Genomic DNA, 19,596 nt, shown 5'->3' on the forward strand with positions numbered 1-19,596 from the left:
AAATCGTCCACTTTCGGCTCATGTTCGGCCCATTATTTTCCAGTGTACCAACCGAAATATTATATAACTCCTAGGAATTCCCTAAATTTATTTACACAAGGATGACATAATCTTGATAAAGTACATAAAGCAAATATAATTATGTATAATTACAGCGTGTTATGGAATAAATTAGCATAATTAAGTGTTTTTGATTATTTAAAAATTTACCAAAACAGTCGCAGTTCAGAGTGTCATGTTTTTATTGATATATAGAGTATGTCAACTTTTTTGTTCATAATTTCACATCTCTGCATTGTATTGGTACGATACAATCAAATTGCTTTACCCGAATTTAGGGACAAGAATTGAATTTATACCCAATTTTTTTTCAAAAATTGATTTACATTTTTCCGTTTTATAATTATACAGGGTATCCTAAGATACAGTACCGTAGCGAGCTTTTCCTACGCTCTGTGCAAAAGAATAACCTTTCCCCATAATTTTCTTTAGCCTAAATAAATACGTATATGTATTTTTATAAACTAAGGGTGTAAATATTTTGAATGTACCATCTGAGCATATCGTCAATTCAATAGTAGGTACTCATCAAAGAAGTTTCAGAAATAAGTAAAAGGTAAGCATTTCTTGCGATGTTATGGTATAGTACCTACTTACTTATATTTCTGAAAAATATATGTATGCATTTATACAACCTGTTTCGACAATGCATCCCCAAATTTATATATTGGGCTAATGGGTCTCCCAAAAAATAGATATTTAAATGCGCGTTTTTTTAACGCAATCAAAACTTGAATGTGCATAGAAATAGTAGAAACCTTAATAATAATAAAGAATAATTTTGTTTTTTATAAAAATACAAATAATTAGTAAACCAGTAAAAAAACGTAACCTCGGAATTTATGTAGACACTGTTTCCAAATAATAATACTAATCATTTCCATGACTTGAAAATATATTGTTGTGAACGGCTGTATATTGTATCAGTTATTTTGTGTTCTAGGCATCTGAAATTTTTGCGCCTCATAAACATAGCATTGGTTATACACACTCTGGCAACTGGTGTGTATAATGAATGCCTATAGACTATGACTATGCCGGAAATCAATAAAACTTTTGTTTTTGAAATGCAATGCCTATGTTTTTTTTACGATATTTGAAAAAAGCAATCAATTTGCTGTACCTACGATGAGATAACAAAAGTGATCTTTGAATATAAGGTTTTATTTTCTTTCAATCTGAATGTTATTCCTATTTTGATTTGTTTGGGATTGGTCAGTTATTAATTTCCATTTGATTATTTAGATCGATTAGCGACTTCAATTCGTTGTGTACGAATCTGCCTTTTTTCAATGTAATTTACTATTTCGTCCGTGCAGAGGTAGATGCCTAAGTGTTATTAGCCGCATATAATCTCTAAATACAACTTATTAGTCTAAGGACCGTATCCAGGACCTTCAGATACTTTCTGGACTGGAGGGTCCTGCTAATTAACGAAGTGTTTCATTTACTGTATGTAAGAGTTTTCGGAATGTTATTCTTTCACAAATGTCAAATGGGAAAGGTTTGTATAGTTACATTTAAATCTAGTTGAGATGGCGGCATTCTTTTCCTTATCGTTTGGCTTTATATTAATTCTGTCTAAATTTGTAGGAACTTTTTTGAGGAGTACCTGATTCATTGTATCTCTTGCTCTTTTACTCGTGAGTCGTGACCCACTGCGCCGGACGGTGTGTAAGCTATACGAGAAAGAGGGGTTCTCTTATTACCATTTCTCCTATTTTTCATTTGCTTGTGCGATAATAAACTTTAACATGAATAGTGCTGGCATTATGTCACTTGTAGGTATACTTTCCGTGTTAAATTTTACTAGTTGCTTGAAATAAATTGAACCATTAGATGTGTTTTGTACTTGATTTGATTTATTGTACTTTGTGTTTGTTTTTATGAATTTGTTTAGCTGCATTTGATTTGATTACCTGATTTTTGTCGTACAATTTGAGATGTTTTATTTCCTTATTGTTGTGTGAGTAATATATTTAATTTGTTCTTGTCTTAAAATTCTGCATTTTATTCAATTCCCTGCCCAATTATGTCTTCATCTCAACACATAGAAGAACCGATTACACAATGTAGTTCATTTGTGCCATCCATATCGAGTGATTGCTATCGCTATTCGACTGATGGCTTTGTCGCTTAAACTATCCGTCTTTAATATTTGCTCATAGTTTTTTTCCAGAGCTGTAAGTATACTAATGTAGTTTATTTGTGCCATCCATATCGAGTAAAAACAAAGATAAAGTGTATTATCTTTGGTCAAGATTAAAGTGCCGGTTTGGGGGACCCCTATGATTATTACAACTGCTTGCATTTTCAATGTATTTTTTCGTGTTAAATTAATGGAAGCCTATGCTGCAGTAGAGCGATGCCCATTTTTGATGTGTTTTATGTACATGCAATTTATCATTTTATAAGTTGTTTGTCTAAATCAATCACTATTTGTACTAATTTGATTTATCTTGTTTTTCATGTGTATTTATGATGTCTCTTGTGTTTCGCTGTCATTATAATTTGTTTAACCTCATTTTTATTGTGCGAATTGTGTTTGTGTTCCAACTTCTGGAACAGGACCCAATGGGGCTACATTAAAATGATTTTGAAAGGGTTGTTGAGTTGGGATAAAAAAACATTAGGTGGAAAAATAGGCCTTGATGACAAATGAACAGTGATGACTGACCGATGTAGGCAACAGAACTTTAACCTCACTTATCAAATAAGACCACATCCTTTCCTCTACCACCTATCTAGTTTGAATAGCTTACATTTCAAAAAAGGGACGTAATGGTGTCTTTTACACCAAACCACCGTATCACAATAATGGATACAAACCTGTCTTCTGCATTGTGAGTTTTCAGATTGTCCAAATATTTACACTGAACAGCAACACGAAGCTAAATAAATGTTAACAAAGATCGTGTGTAGAGCCCAACCGAGTTACGATTTTTGGTAAGTGGACAATAATAAAACGGCGCAAAGTAAAATTTTTTATTTTTTTTTCTTGGCCCTGTAGTCATTCTCTATATGAAATTGTATTAGGTTGCTAACAATCTTTCATTGTTTATAACTGTAACAATTTATTTAACAAAATAAAAAACAAGTTTCTAGCCAACACTAATAATAACCATAAAACTTAATTTACATTAAATAAGTCTGCAATGCATCACATCACAACATCCATAGAATGTTATTATATGGAAAATGAAATAATAAACTATATTTGAGATCACACTTATAAAATGTATAGGTTTGACGTTCATTTTATAAGTAGATCGCCACGTTTCAGAAACAAAATACAAAAAATGTGACTAACCACAATTTATTGCACTAGATTTCACTATCTACTTCATAGATTTTGTATTTTCTATTTTGATAGTCGAATATCTTATATTAATGAAATATTGTAGATACACAATAGTCATAAAGTTTGTATTTGCTGTAATGCCCATCTGTATCTTACTTATAGTCATCTTCATTCGGAATGTGTCAAAATAAAATAAATTAAATTTGAAGTACGGCAAGTATCCAATAACCAGGTATCAAATTTAGTAGTGTACGACATAATAAACGCAAGATGATCAATGATTTAGAAATAAAATGTATATACAGATGACATTAAGCAAGTTCCAAGTGCTGCATAGAGATGAACTTTAAAGGTAAATAATACATTTCAATTTGTGTAAATCCTTTTGTTAACAATCAACATGAGCTAATCCACATGATTATGTCATTAATCGGCAAATACTATACAAGAAAAATTACCACAAAAACTATAACAAAAACGCAAGCCGATATATTTACTCGCTAATTTCGTACATTATCTATTTTTGAATTATGTTCAACGCGAATAAATAAAACCAACAAATAGTATGATGACATGATCGACACCGTATTTTTGAATGAAATAATTCTCTTAAAACATGAAACCATTAAAAACAAAATGCATGTATAGCACTGCTTTCAATTTTATTTTAAATTATGATATCACTTACAATATTTCCAATAATATTGTAAATTTTATTATATTGCTCTACTAAACCCTACCAAAATGTATACCCTCCGTCAGAGCCACCTGTCAGGAAGGAACTCTTTTTTTGACCTAAAGCAACTTGATGACCCGCCATTGCGGCTAACTGTGCCGCGTTCGGTGGCACTCCAGGTGGTGCTGGCGGTAAAACTTGTTGAGCTATCCCGTCGAACCTTGCACCCGCGTCGTATCCATTCTAGTAAAACAAAGAGTACAAATTAGACCTAGCAGAAAACGGACACTACAAAAAATATGTCCAAAAACTTCTTTAGCATAAAAATGGGATTTCCGTATAGATATGCCAATTGTTCGAGCAAACATTTTAAATGGAATTATATCTGGTTTTGCCTCGAAATTTTGGAATATCATCAACAAATTATGATAGACGCATATTTTTTAAACCCAACACCTGATTTTTAAACGAATTTGTTCCATATTTTACCCACTCACTGGATATTCGATAGATATATAGCCTACAGCCACTAAATCTGAGCGAATATATGTGAGATAGCTAACAGTAGAATACTGATCATGCGCACTGAGTTGCCATTTCTTTAGAGCAGTGGTTCCCAAACTTATTTCTATGGCGCCCCTTTTCATAAAATTAAAATTCTTTACGCCCCCCTATCTTGATTAAAAAATAAAAACTGCTGTTACTACATATTTATTAAAAAAATTACAGGGTGAGTTTTTTTTTCGTTTTCACTATGGGGACTCAGAAAACCGTAAAGGATACAAAGCCGCTTAATGGACAACGTTATGCAGAATTTTCTGGTGATTAATTTTCCCTTTAAAGTTTCTTGTAGGTCTATAAATAGCGAAGTTATATCCAAAAACAGAAATAGGTAATTTTCTGATGGTGCTAAAAACATTGTTATAACTTATAACCCTTAAAATAATATGTATGTACTAGAGCATAAAGAGGTTTACGGTGCTGTAGTTCACACCAGGCGTATTTAAAATTGGATTTGTACCTGGTGACAAAATTACACCGGTCACATTTTAAATCCTTGGCAGGATCCATGTCTTGATAAATTTTAGACAATAAGATGTGCTTTAAGCTTGGATTTATGCTGGGTGAACCCACTGGGTACACTTTAAATCCTTGGTGATCTTGTGTGTCAATAAATGTGTTTTATAATTAGATTTATCACTCGTTGCATGGTCACATTGGACACATTTTAAATTCTTGATAGTCTCGTGTTAAAATGGTATTGCGCATGTGCGTTGTTCTACTTATGGTGCAAAATCTATCTCTATCTGTGTTAGGTATATTGGCACATGTGCTCCTTATTGAAAGTAAATAGGAGGCTATATCTATGTATATACTTAACGATCTAAGGATTTAGCTAAGAATCTAGTATTAAATGATGGCGCCTTACTGGAATCATTATTGTTGGACGTAACTGTGCATGCTGCATTGGATACGAGTAAGCGCCCAATGAAGGATAATATTGCATTGGTGCGTATGTGGGATATCCTAAATATGTTGGGTATCCTGCAGCTGCTGCGTACATTGTGGCCCCTGGAGGGTACACCTAAAACAAAAAGCAAACAAATTATGATATAATGTTTACAGTTACCTTATACTGGACATTTTTTATGCGATTCACTTTTGCAAGATTAAGTTCATTAATTTGAATCATCAAACAGAAAATTTATTCCGTGTGGAGTTTGAAAAGTTTACTTTCTTGTTTATGGACAGTATTAGTTGCGTATGGCTACCCTGGTGCAACCGGAATCATGACGGATATTGAGTGTCAACATTTGCACACGTGTGCCTTAGGATCCAATAAATGATTTATGGTGTGTGAGTGCAACAACCTTCAGAGAGGTAGTTTACATCAGTCATTTATAATTCATAGTCTTTACAATGCACCGTACTTGCAAAGCTTTGATGCTCTGAATACAGTGTAATGACCTTCATCATGTTTGTGAAGTTCAAAAGGTCACTCGGAGGTGATATTGAAAAGTAGATTAATGTCAAGTTTGGCGTCTGGCTGTGACCTTCGAAAGTAGGTGAAACAAAAGTGCGTTAGGTCGTTCACCCCTAAGCATTTCCGCCTCTCGGGTGCCACCTGGTGACATCAGGAAATAAGTCGAAGCCTTGTTCGATCGGTCGTTCACCCCTAAACCTCTCCCTCTTTCCAGGTGTCAGGTGGAAAGTAGATCAAGACCGCGTTCGGTCATTCCTTCCAGCAAATTGGTTCAAAATATGCTACAATACATAAAGTATCCTTATATGATATCATAATTTTTCTATGCTGGATTTTACATTTTTTTGACCTTCAGTATGAATGATCGCTCATATCCCATAATAAAACGTAGAAATGCATTCTGAGTGACATGCTATCTAGTACATGCATATCGCCACTTGGAATGGCAATCAACCTTTGGACTTTGAACCGTGAACAAATTTTTGACTTTAAATGGCAACCAAGCTTTCCAAGAGCTAACACGTATTTTACCCTCCTCATACCAAAAGTTTCAAAACGTATTTCAAAATACGCCCCCTTGGATGGCAAATGAAACCTGGTGATTTTAAGATTGAACCAACTCCTGAGGGTTAGGATCGATACAGTGGGTGGGCTAAGCAAGTACCTTTCACTGAAAACATGGAAGAACAACGAATTCTGATGGGGGTTGCACTTACCAACCTTGGGCGGAATCATCAGCTCTTTCATTGGTATGCCGCTTTCGACCGAAATATGAGGTATAGCAAGCAACCGCATTCACAGCAATTTTCTTGAAATTTTACAAAAGTTGAGTACATGGTGATGGTCCAAAGTGGCTGTTCACAAAGAGAAGGGGTATGACTATCAACTGCTTACCAACTTATGGAAGACAAGGATTGGGTAAAATGAGTTTTGCTCCTCTTGGAATAAAATCTAAAAATAAGTATCCCTTTCATTATAAAACAATGTCAAAGTTTTATTATGTTCTTGTTACGATAAGACAAATTAAAAAATGACATCAAAATAAAATTCAAAACAGAGCCTACAGACGTATAGATATGCATATCAACTTTTATTAATTGAATTGAACTTTTGGGCGATTAAAACCATTTTTTATTCTTTTTTTAACGTAATAACCTATAATCAGCTAATTACCTAATTGTATGATTAAAAATCTTACAACATTAAAAAAACTCTTTCTCATTGTTAAATTTACCTAACAATTATGAAAACTTGTATACATATTGAAGGATACACATTAGATAAATTGTACTAAAACATGAAAGATAGGCTCTTAATAATATCCAATATGGCGCCAACTTAGTTGTTATTCCTCATTCAGATTACCAGATATGTGGGATTCAAAATCCGAAGAATTAACTGTGTTGTCAGAGGGGGGGGGGGCAAGTACGTGGTATCAGGGAGGTAATTTATATTCAGTGTACATTTTTGTCCTTATTCTCTGAAAAAAGTGCCCATAGAAGATGCTAACGGGAACCGTCCATTTCCGATTGTTTAAGCTTTTTCTATATTTACATTTATACAGGGTGAGTCAACGATTGCGCGGAGTAACTTAATGCCTTGAATATAAGATTTTTCGATAGAGTGCTTTTGTATTATGATATGGTTGAATATTCTCCACATTTTAAAAATATTTCGAATTATACAGGGCGCGCCCACAATATAGGGCGCCAAAATGGCACATTTTTTTAAATAGAACCCCCTGTATTTGAATGCATTTTTGAATTCTACGTGTAATTGTACGTCTTTTTTATTATATGGTCTTATCAATAAGGCATATTATTCCACCACAGAATGTATTCACGATGGGTTTAGTAATCTCTAATTGTTAGTAATTTGTTTATTTATTTATTTGCTTTTTGTTAGTTGATATACGTTGTTTGTAATCTCTACTATATATTTTTAGATGAATGTAAGCGCTTTTGCGTAGTAACATGAAAAATAAATATTATTATTATTATTAATATCCGAAAAACTAGTCGTTTTAAAGATAATTCGATTTGTAAGAAAAATTGGGCATTTGCAAGAATAGGTATAGGACATTATTATCAAAAGTTGAAGGTTTTTGGAAGACCTAAAAGATAACAGAAAAACATACAGGATGTTCCATTTAAAAAAAGTGAGTTTTTTAATATGAAGTTTAACAACTTTGGACCTACCAAAAAAAAACACCCTGTAAGCAATTTTTTTAATATTTCATAGTACATGTATTTATTTGACTTAACCCAGGATAAAACATATAAAACCTGGAATCAAAATTTAAGTAATAATTTTGATAATATACTGACGCACTCGCGATTGACTAAAGCGTATTTTTTAGACCTACTTATCGAACCTTCAATGGGCACTCGTAATTGCTTTTCTCAGAAACACGTCATAAAAATAGCACCATAAACAAGAAAATCAGTTTTGCACATGCGCAAATCCATTTCATAGTATGTCTACTGCACACTTTTATGAGAAAGTATATCTTATTCGACATTCTTTTTTCTTTTCACCCACTCTACGTATTGAAACCTACTAAATAAAAAAACCCACAACCTTCTACAAGATCCAAGTGCTGAGATCTCAAACCCTCCAGATGGCCGAGCGGATACAATTCACTCAAGTACAACCTGTATTTTTCATGAAAAATACGCTAAAAAACAAAATGACGACTGAGTCAAAAAACCATAAGACAAAAAAAGTTCATGCTAAAATATGCACATTCACATCACATTTTATTTAAGAAGGTAGATCAAACCTACCTTTTAAATTACCCAGCATATTTAGGTACCGTGACAACATTGAACAAAACGTAAACCCACTCAGGTTATAGTAGGATTATAATTTTACACAAATTTGGAAAACAGGAAACAGTTTTCCAAATTATTCAAATATTCTCACAAAACTTTGTCTTGATCTACATACCTCGAACAAAGCCTCCTGTCCTACATTACATAGGTTACAAAATACGAGTATTACTGTCAAACCAATGTTCTGCATCACGGCACCTAGGAAACCATTTATCGCGAAGCAGTCTCATTGCATGCAATACATACAGTGTGTCCCCGGATGGACTGAACAAGAGGGAAAAAATTTTTAATTTTACGCAGAAATGTCATTCTTTTTCTTAAGCTCTAAGGTGTCTTTTTTAACTTGATTTGCTTATCAGGTTGCCATGGAAGATACAATGATAGTCTGATTTAATCAAAAACATGCAACTTAGAAAAATTTCCGCTGGGGATTTTGCGTTTTTTGTCATTTTCTCAGCTGCTAAAAGGAATATCTAGATTTTTATTTCAGAATAGGTGTTTTTGAGGCAAGCAAAATTTTTTATAAAGAATGACATTTTTGCGTAAAGTTAAAATTAAAAATTTTGGTTCCCTCTTGTTCAGTCCATCTGGGGACACACTGTATATGTAACATGTCCAATATTTTTCTCAGAACTCTCTGATACTGCTGATAACTATTGATCCTAATAATATTTAGATGGAATTTGTAATAATTTGAACCATGACACCCCACATAGTGAAATAAGTTCTTTAATATTATTGATATGTTGATCTTTGAAAATGAAGCAATCTAGATAAAGATTATGGTCAAATGTTAATACAAAAACGTGAAGGGAAGATACTTACGGGTTGACCCACAATAGCGGGATGTGTCAAAGCTTGATCATATGTCGGCGGCGGTCCTTGGGCATATAGCTGTTGTCCAGGCACCATATATGGAGCTGCTGCAGGAATTCCAGGTAAAACTGCAAAACATTAGCTAGTTAACTTTGGGCCACGCACTGCTTTTTCACATTACCCACCTTTAACGGTCGAGTTTAAAGCAAATTCGAGTACAGGAATTTATATTCAGTACTTAGGCTACAAAATACTTATAGACACAACGTGACAGTTAAGGTTGGGAATTACAAACGTAAAATTTACCTCCGTAAGGTTGTGGAGCGGCTCCACCAGTATTAGCTTGTGGTGGGCCTCCAGGTATTCCTGGCGCCGCTGCGGTAGGTGGCAATATATTTCCTGTGGTATTAATTCGAAATTAATTAACCTATACCGTATGATACACGAAAGAGAAACAAATAAGCACTCAGATGCAGTTTTTGTGCCATATCAATGTTATTTTACAGCTATATACAATTAATAGTGATTATTATGAGTAGTGATAGGACACAAAAATAGTTTTCAAGACCACGACTATACTATACATTAGCAAGTGAACAAGAACATAAAACTGTTAATACCCATTTCGGTATCGCTTCATTTCAATTAATTTTAACTCATTTTAATTCATTAATGCACGTGGTAGCACATATCTGTTTATTAATAAACGTAAGTAATTGGTGTGTTTTAAAAGCAATTTAACTTTCAGACAAAAAAAGTTTTGTCAAATTGGCCTTGTGAGGCCAAGATTTCCCTTGGAAGGGTTCAATTATTATTCCGCTGATGTCTGAGGGATCCAAACTTGACACTTCAGTAATGTTCAATTGGTAACAAAAACTTCTGTAACTACTACTACTACTATAGGTTGGTCCAAGGGTTGATCTGTCATGGTTTTTTAAAATATTTACCCAAATCCTTGCCAAACATGGCACATTTAATCAAATGCGGCTTGATCATAATTATAATTCATCATAGGAATTAAACCCCTTCATTCACTCTAATCTAATGTAAAGTGACTTTGTGCTTGTACCCTTTAAAATTATTTTAGAATGTTTGTACTCCCTCCTCTTCACAAGATGGATAAAGCGCGTAAGGGCGGTGGAAGTGGGGACAAGTCAAAGAAGTTTGTCCCAAAATGTTATAAATGTGGCAAGTTAGGACATTATAAGCGGGACTGTAAAAGTTTCAATTTGGTCTAAACGAGGATCAGGGAGAACTTTCTGTGGTCACATTGAGGATCTTACGGAGGTTCAAAAACTTTGTTAAGATCCTTTTGAAAGATCCAGGGCACTGAGGACACTGAGACTTCCTTGTGTCTGATGATATATTTATAAATCACTTAGGATTCCGCGAAATAAGTTGACTGATTTATTGAATGTACTTTAATAAGTATGGTCACTACTATACAACTTGTTCGAGGTCGTGCTGTATACCTTATCCTACACAAGTCTGAAGGAAACTGAACTCTGGCGACGCCGATACTCTTTTATAAAAGGAAAGAGCGCACAACACTCTTAGTTGTTAATTCTAACAGTGTCAGATAGACGTCTACCGCGGGTGAGACTCTCACATGTTTTCTGAACACACTTTCCAGGCACTGGAGAATACATAACTTCGGACCCACCAAAAGAAGCTACCCAGGTTGGTATAATGTCGATGAACTGAAAAGTAGCTGCCCGGATGGTTATCGAGGGATCTTTGAGATGGGCGGTCAACATGTTCAGTCCATTTAAGAGCGCAGGATCGAACAGGAAATTTCTGGCTCTTCTACAGAAGGGCCTGGAACCATTGTTACATTTGTTGCACCGATTTAGGGCCTCTCTGGTTTAAGGGTATATCCCCGAAAGCTGAAGAAAGGGAAGTACCTACCTAAGTCGGGTCGTGCAAAATATGACATGGCGAAGGATTATAGGCCAATTAGCCTCATTTGGATTGTTATAAGAAAACGAGGAAATAAAGTTTATTATTATTATTTGTTTCTACTAAAAACGGGCGAGAGGGGAATGTCTGCCGGGGGTCCCAACGCGGACGGAGCGTGCATATTGTCACGTTAAATTAAATTCCTTATTATGATTAATTACAACTGTTTACCATTCAATTCGTGAAAGATTTGTTTATTTATTTCACCACAATTTAAAAAAAAGCGAGATTTTTTCGAGGATTTTTTGATATGAAGTTTTCGCGGAAGTTTTGTAACTTTAGACCGACAAAGAAAACACCCCGTAATAATTATTAATGAATTTGTTAGCGGTCTTTAAATGACTTATTACAATTATTATTTATCACTTATTTGTACTCAAATTTATGATACGAGCGCAAATTTCACTATTTATCATTTGGAGCTAAAATTAAACACAGTCCGTTGCAATTCAACTCAGCATATCATATTTCACATGAGTAACGCCCGTTTTTTTATTCTCTATCGCCGATCGACTTGATGGCGCCTTGATATCGCTCTAGAAAATTCGCTACAATCTCTTGTTTTGAGTAGTACACCAATTACTTAAAGAATTCTGTTACAATATAATAATGAAACCCACAGTGCATGAATGAACGATGACGTTTATTATTCTAAAAACAAAAAATACGAAAAAGTTTAATTAATTAATTATTAATTTCCGTCTAAAACAGTACATTCTGTTCTAACTAGGTCTCGATGAAAAACATGAAAGAACGTTTACTTTTCCATTACTTCGTACATCTATACATATGAAATTGAAAGCAAATAATGTGTATCTCGAGACTTATTATTACATAAATTGAGATTCTCTGATAAATACTAAAGTTACATGCAAATACAGACTTTCTCGATCACTTCAATTTAACTTTTGATTATCTCAAGCAATATGGGGAAAGCCTGCACGAAATTGTTCAGTGCAAAAAAAATTCTAACAGCGTATATTTGCAAATACATATTAATGGAAGTTCTTTGTTCACCTGCGTACATATTATCGCTGAATCTTTAGCATACGCATGTACTTGCAAATATTGTAAATAATATATAAAGCTCTATCTACAACCAAATAAAAACATCCGGGTATTATTTCGACAAATAGATATTTCTGCCGAAACAGTTATGTTGTTACGAAATAATTTCAAGCAGAGTAAATTATTAAATCTGGTGCCCTTGTTAAAACTTGTGGAAAAATTGAAAGGCACCAATAAGAATTGAAACTACCCTAATCGTATGAGAATGAGTCTCATCTTATCGCTATAGTTAATTTCCAAACAAATTGCATAGATGGGGCCAAATAGCTTCTAGATGTCTGTTAACTTCGAATCACTTGCAACAGTAGTACTAACTGGCTTTATATGGAGTCCAGTTTTGAGTTTTCGTAGAATATAAAAACGTAAAAATTTCCACAAGCCTTAAATGAACTGAAATGTGATGTTTCACATTATAAAAAAAAGAAACCTAACAACAAATTTCAGTTCGAAAAGAAAATGTGTTAAATTTGTACGAAATTAAGTAATCTACATGCTTTTATTGCCAAACTAAACTACTCATGCATTTCTATCGTGATGTATCTTCATAGTTTTGCCTAAAACTATAAGGAACTATGAACATACTAGTACGTCTTTCTTTGTTAATAGTAATAGTCTATTGTTAATCACATTTATTCAAATATTAAATCAACGACTGTAAATAGAAAAACCCCGAAAACCTTTCTCAATTGAATTCCGAACCTATCGAACTACACAATTTTACGCATAAGTAAAATCGGCATCATTCGATAGATTGAGAATGGCTAATTAGTGTTGAAGTTGTGCTGTAGCAATATAGCCAACATTTGTAGCAAAACACTGGGTGAATCCACTTGATAGCACCCTACACCCAAACACAACCAATACCATGTAACAACCGAGTTTTCTTTTTAAAATACTTGTTAAGGAACCTCTGCGACAAAGCAGAAACAGTATGCGTTGTTACATGTTACTTCAACGTTATCATGCAGTGAAATTGACCATCAAATTTCTAATGTTGAACCACTGAGATTTGTACATCTTCAGCTACAAAAATATATTTGAGATCTATGCGGGGTTGCTCACTTTTCAGGAAAGTGTCTATTCAACCGTATTTCATTTAGATCTCAAACATCTTATACTACAACACTGCATTTTCATTAATTTAATTAATCCCGTATCTAATCTCAAAAACTTCAGATGCCAATGACTATTGGATAATAAGGTTCATACCTACAATTGAATCATACACCAGCTCGTATTACTTGAGTATGTTGGAACTTGGTTCCATTTGATTTCATGGGAATTTATCTGTGTTGCAAAAATTGTATTGTACATAGCCCCCCCTCAATTTGAAACCAGATGAGTCATCGTGGCTGAGTAAGACTTTGAAGAGAAAGATTTCAGTTTTGAAGTGTTCACCTGTTCATGTTTAGTAAAACAGGAAGTTGTAGTTGACAATTACCACGAATTCAATCTGGAAGTAAAATTGATTACATAATGTAAAGCAAGTGCAATGTTTCATTTTACCATTGAATAAGTACCTATAATTAATTATTCAATGATTTTCCATAGACTTTGGTGTAATTGGTATGGTGAATGGTGATCACGAAACATTCTAGCTCTCGGGGAAAAGAGAAATCCCTGGACCTTATTTTCAAGTTTCTAAGTTTGCTGCTAGAGGGCGTAATATTTATGGTTAACAAGAAAAATGATTTATTTCCTAAAACATACCCAACAAACATCCATAAAAAATACATGCATCACAATCTTTATTGCTCTAGTTCATAAAATATGAAGGGTGGGGGAAGGGAAACATTTTTTTAAGCGGTTGAATGTAACTTCAGTTTAGGTTAACAGATTTTCACATAATTAGTCTTATTGCAAAAAGCTTTCTTTGTGTAATCAGATTTTATATGAATACAGTCTTCCGTTTTAGTAAATGTGATGAGTGGTAGAGGGCGCGGTTTGACACCCACATAAACTTTGCAGATTTTTTGAAAATTTCAAATGGAACAACATAATTATATGATAGTATCTAATAAGATGAAAAAGCAAAATATCAGTAAAAACCGCATTTTGATATCTGTTTCCTAAGCAGAGATAAGGCGAAAATATTCACATTCACAAATTTAAAAGAAACAATACTTATGATAAACGTAAATGCTCAAAAATGTCTCATGTCTGCCATTATCTTCGATAAAAAGACGAAGTCTCTCGAGTAGTTTTTTTATTATAATAATAGGTAATAATAATAATAACTAATTTTGTATGGTATTGTGCTTCTTTTGTTTCTAAACCAACTTGGATGAATATTGCCATTTTAATGTGTGAATGTGTGTATTTTCCCCTCGATTTTCCCATATCTCTACTTAGAAATTCGGTTTTCACCAATAAGTCCACTTTTTCATCTTATTTGATAATATCATATAATCATGATTTGAAATTTTCAAGAAAACCTGCAAAGTTTATGTTAATATCAACCACTCATTACGTTTACTAAAAAGACTATTTATTAAAATATGATTACATGAAGAGCGCTCCTTCCAATAAGATTAATTATATCAAAAATTGGTTAAACTAAACCGAAGTTACATTCAATTCCTTAAAGAGATATTCTCCTTCCCCCACCCTCATATTTGATGAACTAGAGCAATATGTGCTGCATTAAAATGGTAAAATTCATACAAGATATATTTTTTATGCACGTTTGTTGAAATATATCTTAGAAAAAAACTATTTTTCTACTTAACCATTAATCGTACCCCCTCTAGGGGCAAACCTAGAAACTTGAAAACAATTTCCGGCTATTTCTCTTAGCCTTCTTCCCTAATCTGTGCAATTAACGGTTCCATAGATATGGCCCATATTATTAATATGACACCCTGTACCGTATGTCCTATTTAGGTTGAGACTGCAGTGTATCTCAGCTGTTTTTAAAGCGGTTTTCGTAATCCTGTATCACTTTCTTTGTGAAACTATTAATACCATAAACAGAATCAATTTATACTCTTCATTCAATTCTTCAAAATTTTAAGATTCTTCACTTTCTTCCTTTGAATATTTTTGACTCTTGGAAATCAAATTCTTATGATCCTTTGTGTTCGTCACGTGTTTCTAAAATTTTTCAAATGCTACTTTCTAAAATTCTGATTTCCTCGGATTATTTGAAGTCCTTCAATTTTTCGGGGACAAGGCCAGAATTCCACATTTCTAAGCCGATTCATAATCCCTTCAGCCACATTTTAAATCTCATTCTACTTTGTAAAATTCAAGTAACCATGTTTTCGCAATGCGAACATTGAACTTTTAATCAAAGACATGCGCAGTTCCAATTGCAACTTTAGGCAATTAGATGCTTGTCTACCCTTGGCAAATGGCATAATTTTTAACAACCCACTCTGTTATTAATATCTCTTATTAGCGCATCCCATTAAAGCAGAAAGCACTTATGTATACAATACGATAAAAATTTGTTTCTTGATGACCCGTCGACCCTGGGTTTTCCTACATGATGATAACAATAATTTATTGCTGTTTTGTCCAAAAAAAAACAAAAGATACAGAAGATAACAACAGATATCCCCTCCAGTCGAGTAAAATAATAGTTTTTAATTTCTTGTGCGACTTCCTATTCTTCGGTTTTAGATTCTTAATTTTTAGCGCATTTTCTTAACATTAAAAAAAATGTGCTATACCTATACCTTAAAGGTGTTCCCGACGGAGGATGTACTTACAAAGAACGATTGCAACATCTGGACTAGTGATGTGGAAGCCAAAGTGCGAATACTGGAAAACAGAGTGTCAAAGGAGGGCACTTACAAAGGGAAAATGCAATATTGCGACGAAATATCCTGAGGACTTGACTCTTCTTGCATTATATAGCGTATATTTACTAAGAAGCTAAACATAAATAACTACTGCTACTACCAATTTGTGTCAATAACCATGTCTATGTTCACCTCTAGCGGTGCTCAATAATTTACTAAATCATTTTGGTTGTGGGGGAAGGGGGGGGGGAGAAATGGATTGGTTATATAGAAACACAAAACTGGTGTAAAAAAAAAAGATGAAACGAGGACCCGGTTGATCGCAGCTTTCAAGAAATAAGAGGTATCAACATCTGCTCAGCCTAAAACATCAGTGCTGCAATCTGCATTACCCAAGTTTGATTTCAAGAAGAATTGTTCATTTATAGAGAGCGCATTCAACATGAAACTATGAAGAATCAAGACAAAAGAAGAAAGCGAGGAAGAAAGGTAGATCCAGTCCAGACTATCATAAGGAATGATATTTGAGACATTTTTGGGTGCATCGTTGAAGAGTTTCCGGTCAAACAGAACAAAAAATGTAAGGCCAAAATGTTTTTCTTCCAAATTACACACAAAAACTATAGAAGATATGGAAAACTTGACTAAGTAAAACTCGAGATAAAACTTGTAGCAAATTTCATCAGCATTCATTTTGTATAGAGTGGTGACGTCGCTAGGGCGCATAGTTTCCGAGATATAAGCGAAAAATCGATAAATGCACCCCCCACTCCACCCCCTGAATAAGGGCTACGGGCGGGGACTTTTGATATGTTCAATTGTTCACCTCTTAACTAGTCCAAAACTCCAAACAAAGTTAGGTACAAAGTCAAACATTGTGTTCCAAGCTCTATACCTTTTTTTGAGCAATTGTTGCCTGGTCTACAAAACACGCCGAAATACCTTCATTGTGGTTGCCGACCAGTGCTCTGTACTTTACATCAATGTCAACAAGATCAAGGTCTTACCAATCTTCATAATTTTTCAAACCTTTAGCTTCTTCGTCGGTTTCTTCAAACCTCCTTACCCAGATCAGTAGACGGTGTGGAATCGACAGCACAAAAAGGCATGGCAACTTACTTTTCAAACTTTACGAGACTATACACTGGTGACCTCAAACAAAATGGTCAAGGTTGGGCATGAAAATGACCTGAAGTTTTCGTTACGTATGCGAATATTTTAATAGGTACCATTCTCACAATCAGCTAAGTTTTTGAAAATGTATGGATTGTAGAACATGAAAGGTCATGAACAAATATTGATGAAATAGTAGTAGTATCAGTGACTGAAGATTAATCATTATTCATATCGATTATTAATGAATGAGTTTAAACGAGAAAGCATTATAGCTTTGTACAGTCTGCACAGATTAGTAGCATACGTACATAAAATTTGTAATTTGATTTAAAAAATGCTAGAAAAAATGTGTTTATAAAGAAATTGGTTACATCATAGGTTATCTTCGAATCTACTAAAATTATTTGCAATACATTGTAGGTATATGTTGATGAGGTGCCTACAAGTATTTGGTAAGCAATCGAGCTGGTGTATAAATTCAAAAAAGATCTTTTCCTTGAAACTTAGCAGCTGTTCATATAAGTTATCATACCCCTGATAGTAGTCCAGATATGAGAGTAGAAATCGCAATCTGAAGTTTGAAATAATTGTAATAAAATGCAGTATTGTGTTATAAATCCCAACCAAAAATCTAGTGAAGGTAGTCGATGAGCAGGTAACCAACAAGCATCAGCCACTGTATAAATATAAACACATGAAAATTAAATAGGTAGGTACTGTTTCAGTCGAGGTCCATGTCTGCGGCTGCACTCTCCGATCTCGTTTACAGCAATTCCTACTGCATCCGCTGGAAGGAACACAGTCATCATACTCATGGCCTACCATTTTCAAAAAAAAAATAAAATAAAAATCTCTCATTTGAACTTACATTGCAGCATTTTGCAATATAGAGCAAGGCCACACACTACAGAATGAAATGGAGGATACAAATTCTTAAAACTGAACAGAGATAGGCTAAGTACGTACTTTAAGTATTGATCAAAATATCCAACATCATAATAATGCCTATACTTTATAATTACTTATTTGTTTTGCTTAAACGTCTCTAAATTTGTATTTATTGTACAGAAAAAGAATTAAATAAGACTAAAAATTGAAATAAAACCTCCTGAAACGACTAATAATAGCACTGAAGTGTAATCATTCTTACCTTTTTTATCGGTCATTCTTAGTTTTCCCCACACAAATTGCCGTGTAGAGTGTAAAGGAGAATAAAATTCTTTTGTTAATAAAACAACTGCAAGAAGATAATAACGTACGAAAACCCACACTCGAACTGTCACTACAAGTACAACCACACCAACAATGAAAAAACTAGGCAAGGCAAGTGACGGTCGCGATTGAACTAACCACTTCACACCACACGGCACAGCGCGTTGTGTGAGATGCAAATATTGCACAAGGAGAGTGCGTGGAAGACACAGCTGTTGTTGGGAAAAAAAACAGGAGAACCAACCATAGAAATAAATAAGTTATTTTCAAATCCTCGCTCAGTGTTTTTAATTATCGCCCCTGTACAAAGCAAACGGAGTATAAAGGAAAAAAGAGTTTAAATAATTATATGGTAGCCCTATTCTGCATTTTAAAAGAGGTCACTGTTCATCAGGCATAATCATACCTTTTTCATAACAACCACATGGTTGTAATGTATTCTTTAAACTTTAATGCCGTACTTCCGGACTTCCGCCCATCCTTAATTCTTTTCAACTGGGAATGTCACAAACGTCAATTTTTATTTTATAAATTACATTATCTCTTTTGGACCCTTATTTGTACTGCCTCCATGATTACGAATCTTCCTCCTCCTCCACGCTTATATTGATATTAACTTGAGGACAGCTGCAGGGGGAATCGGTTCTAATCCTTGACCATGTTCGACCAGGATTCCTCCAACATATGGACCCTTTCAGTTGAAATGTGCTAAACCGACTATACATTTGCATCTTCTACAGCAGTGCGTTTCGGCCAGAAAGTATATCTACGAGCAAGAGTGTTTCCTTGATTCTCCTGTACAAAATCGCGCCAAACGACAAGAT

The 19,596-nt window shown here is 34.1% G+C and overlaps 1 protein-coding gene and 1 long non-coding RNA gene across 3 annotated transcripts; both read right to left on the reverse strand.

Annotated features, from left to right (window-relative positions):
- Window positions 1-4,006: 4,006 nt before the first annotated feature.
- On the reverse strand, window positions 4,007-18,934 carry LOC116160530 (DAZ-associated protein 2). 2 transcript variants are annotated; one of them, XM_031473745.1, is made up of 5 exons: window positions 18,711-18,932; window positions 9,978-10,070; window positions 9,681-9,799; window positions 5,467-5,622; window positions 4,007-4,280 (listed from the first exon to the last, which is right to left on the reverse strand). In XM_031473745.1, exons 1-5 carry the CDS (start codon window positions 18,724-18,726, stop codon window positions 4,098-4,100), a joined length of 567 nt encoding a protein of 188 aa, XP_031329605.1. In that variant the 5' UTR covers window positions 18,727-18,932; the 3' UTR covers window positions 4,007-4,097. The 2 variants fall into 2 exon arrangements, with proteins under 2 accessions (XP_031329605.1, XP_031329606.1); XM_031473746.1 differs by lacking the exon at window positions 9,978-10,070 and having other exon boundaries at window positions 18,711-18,934.
- Window positions 11,471-18,269, reverse strand: LOC116160531. The gene is made up of 2 exons (XR_004143244.1): window positions 18,185-18,269; window positions 11,471-18,131 (listed from the first exon to the last, which is right to left on the reverse strand). It is a non-coding gene; the product is annotated as an uncharacterized LOC116160531 (long non-coding RNA).
- Window positions 18,935-19,596: the final 662 nt, after the last annotated feature.

This window comes from Photinus pyralis, unplaced genomic scaffold (genome assembly GCF_008802855.1).
Source record: "Photinus pyralis isolate 1611_PpyrPB1 unplaced genomic scaffold, Ppyr1.3 Ppyr1.4_LG1, whole genome shotgun sequence".
Lineage (NCBI taxonomy): Eukaryota > Metazoa > Arthropoda > Insecta > Coleoptera > Lampyridae > Photinus > Photinus pyralis.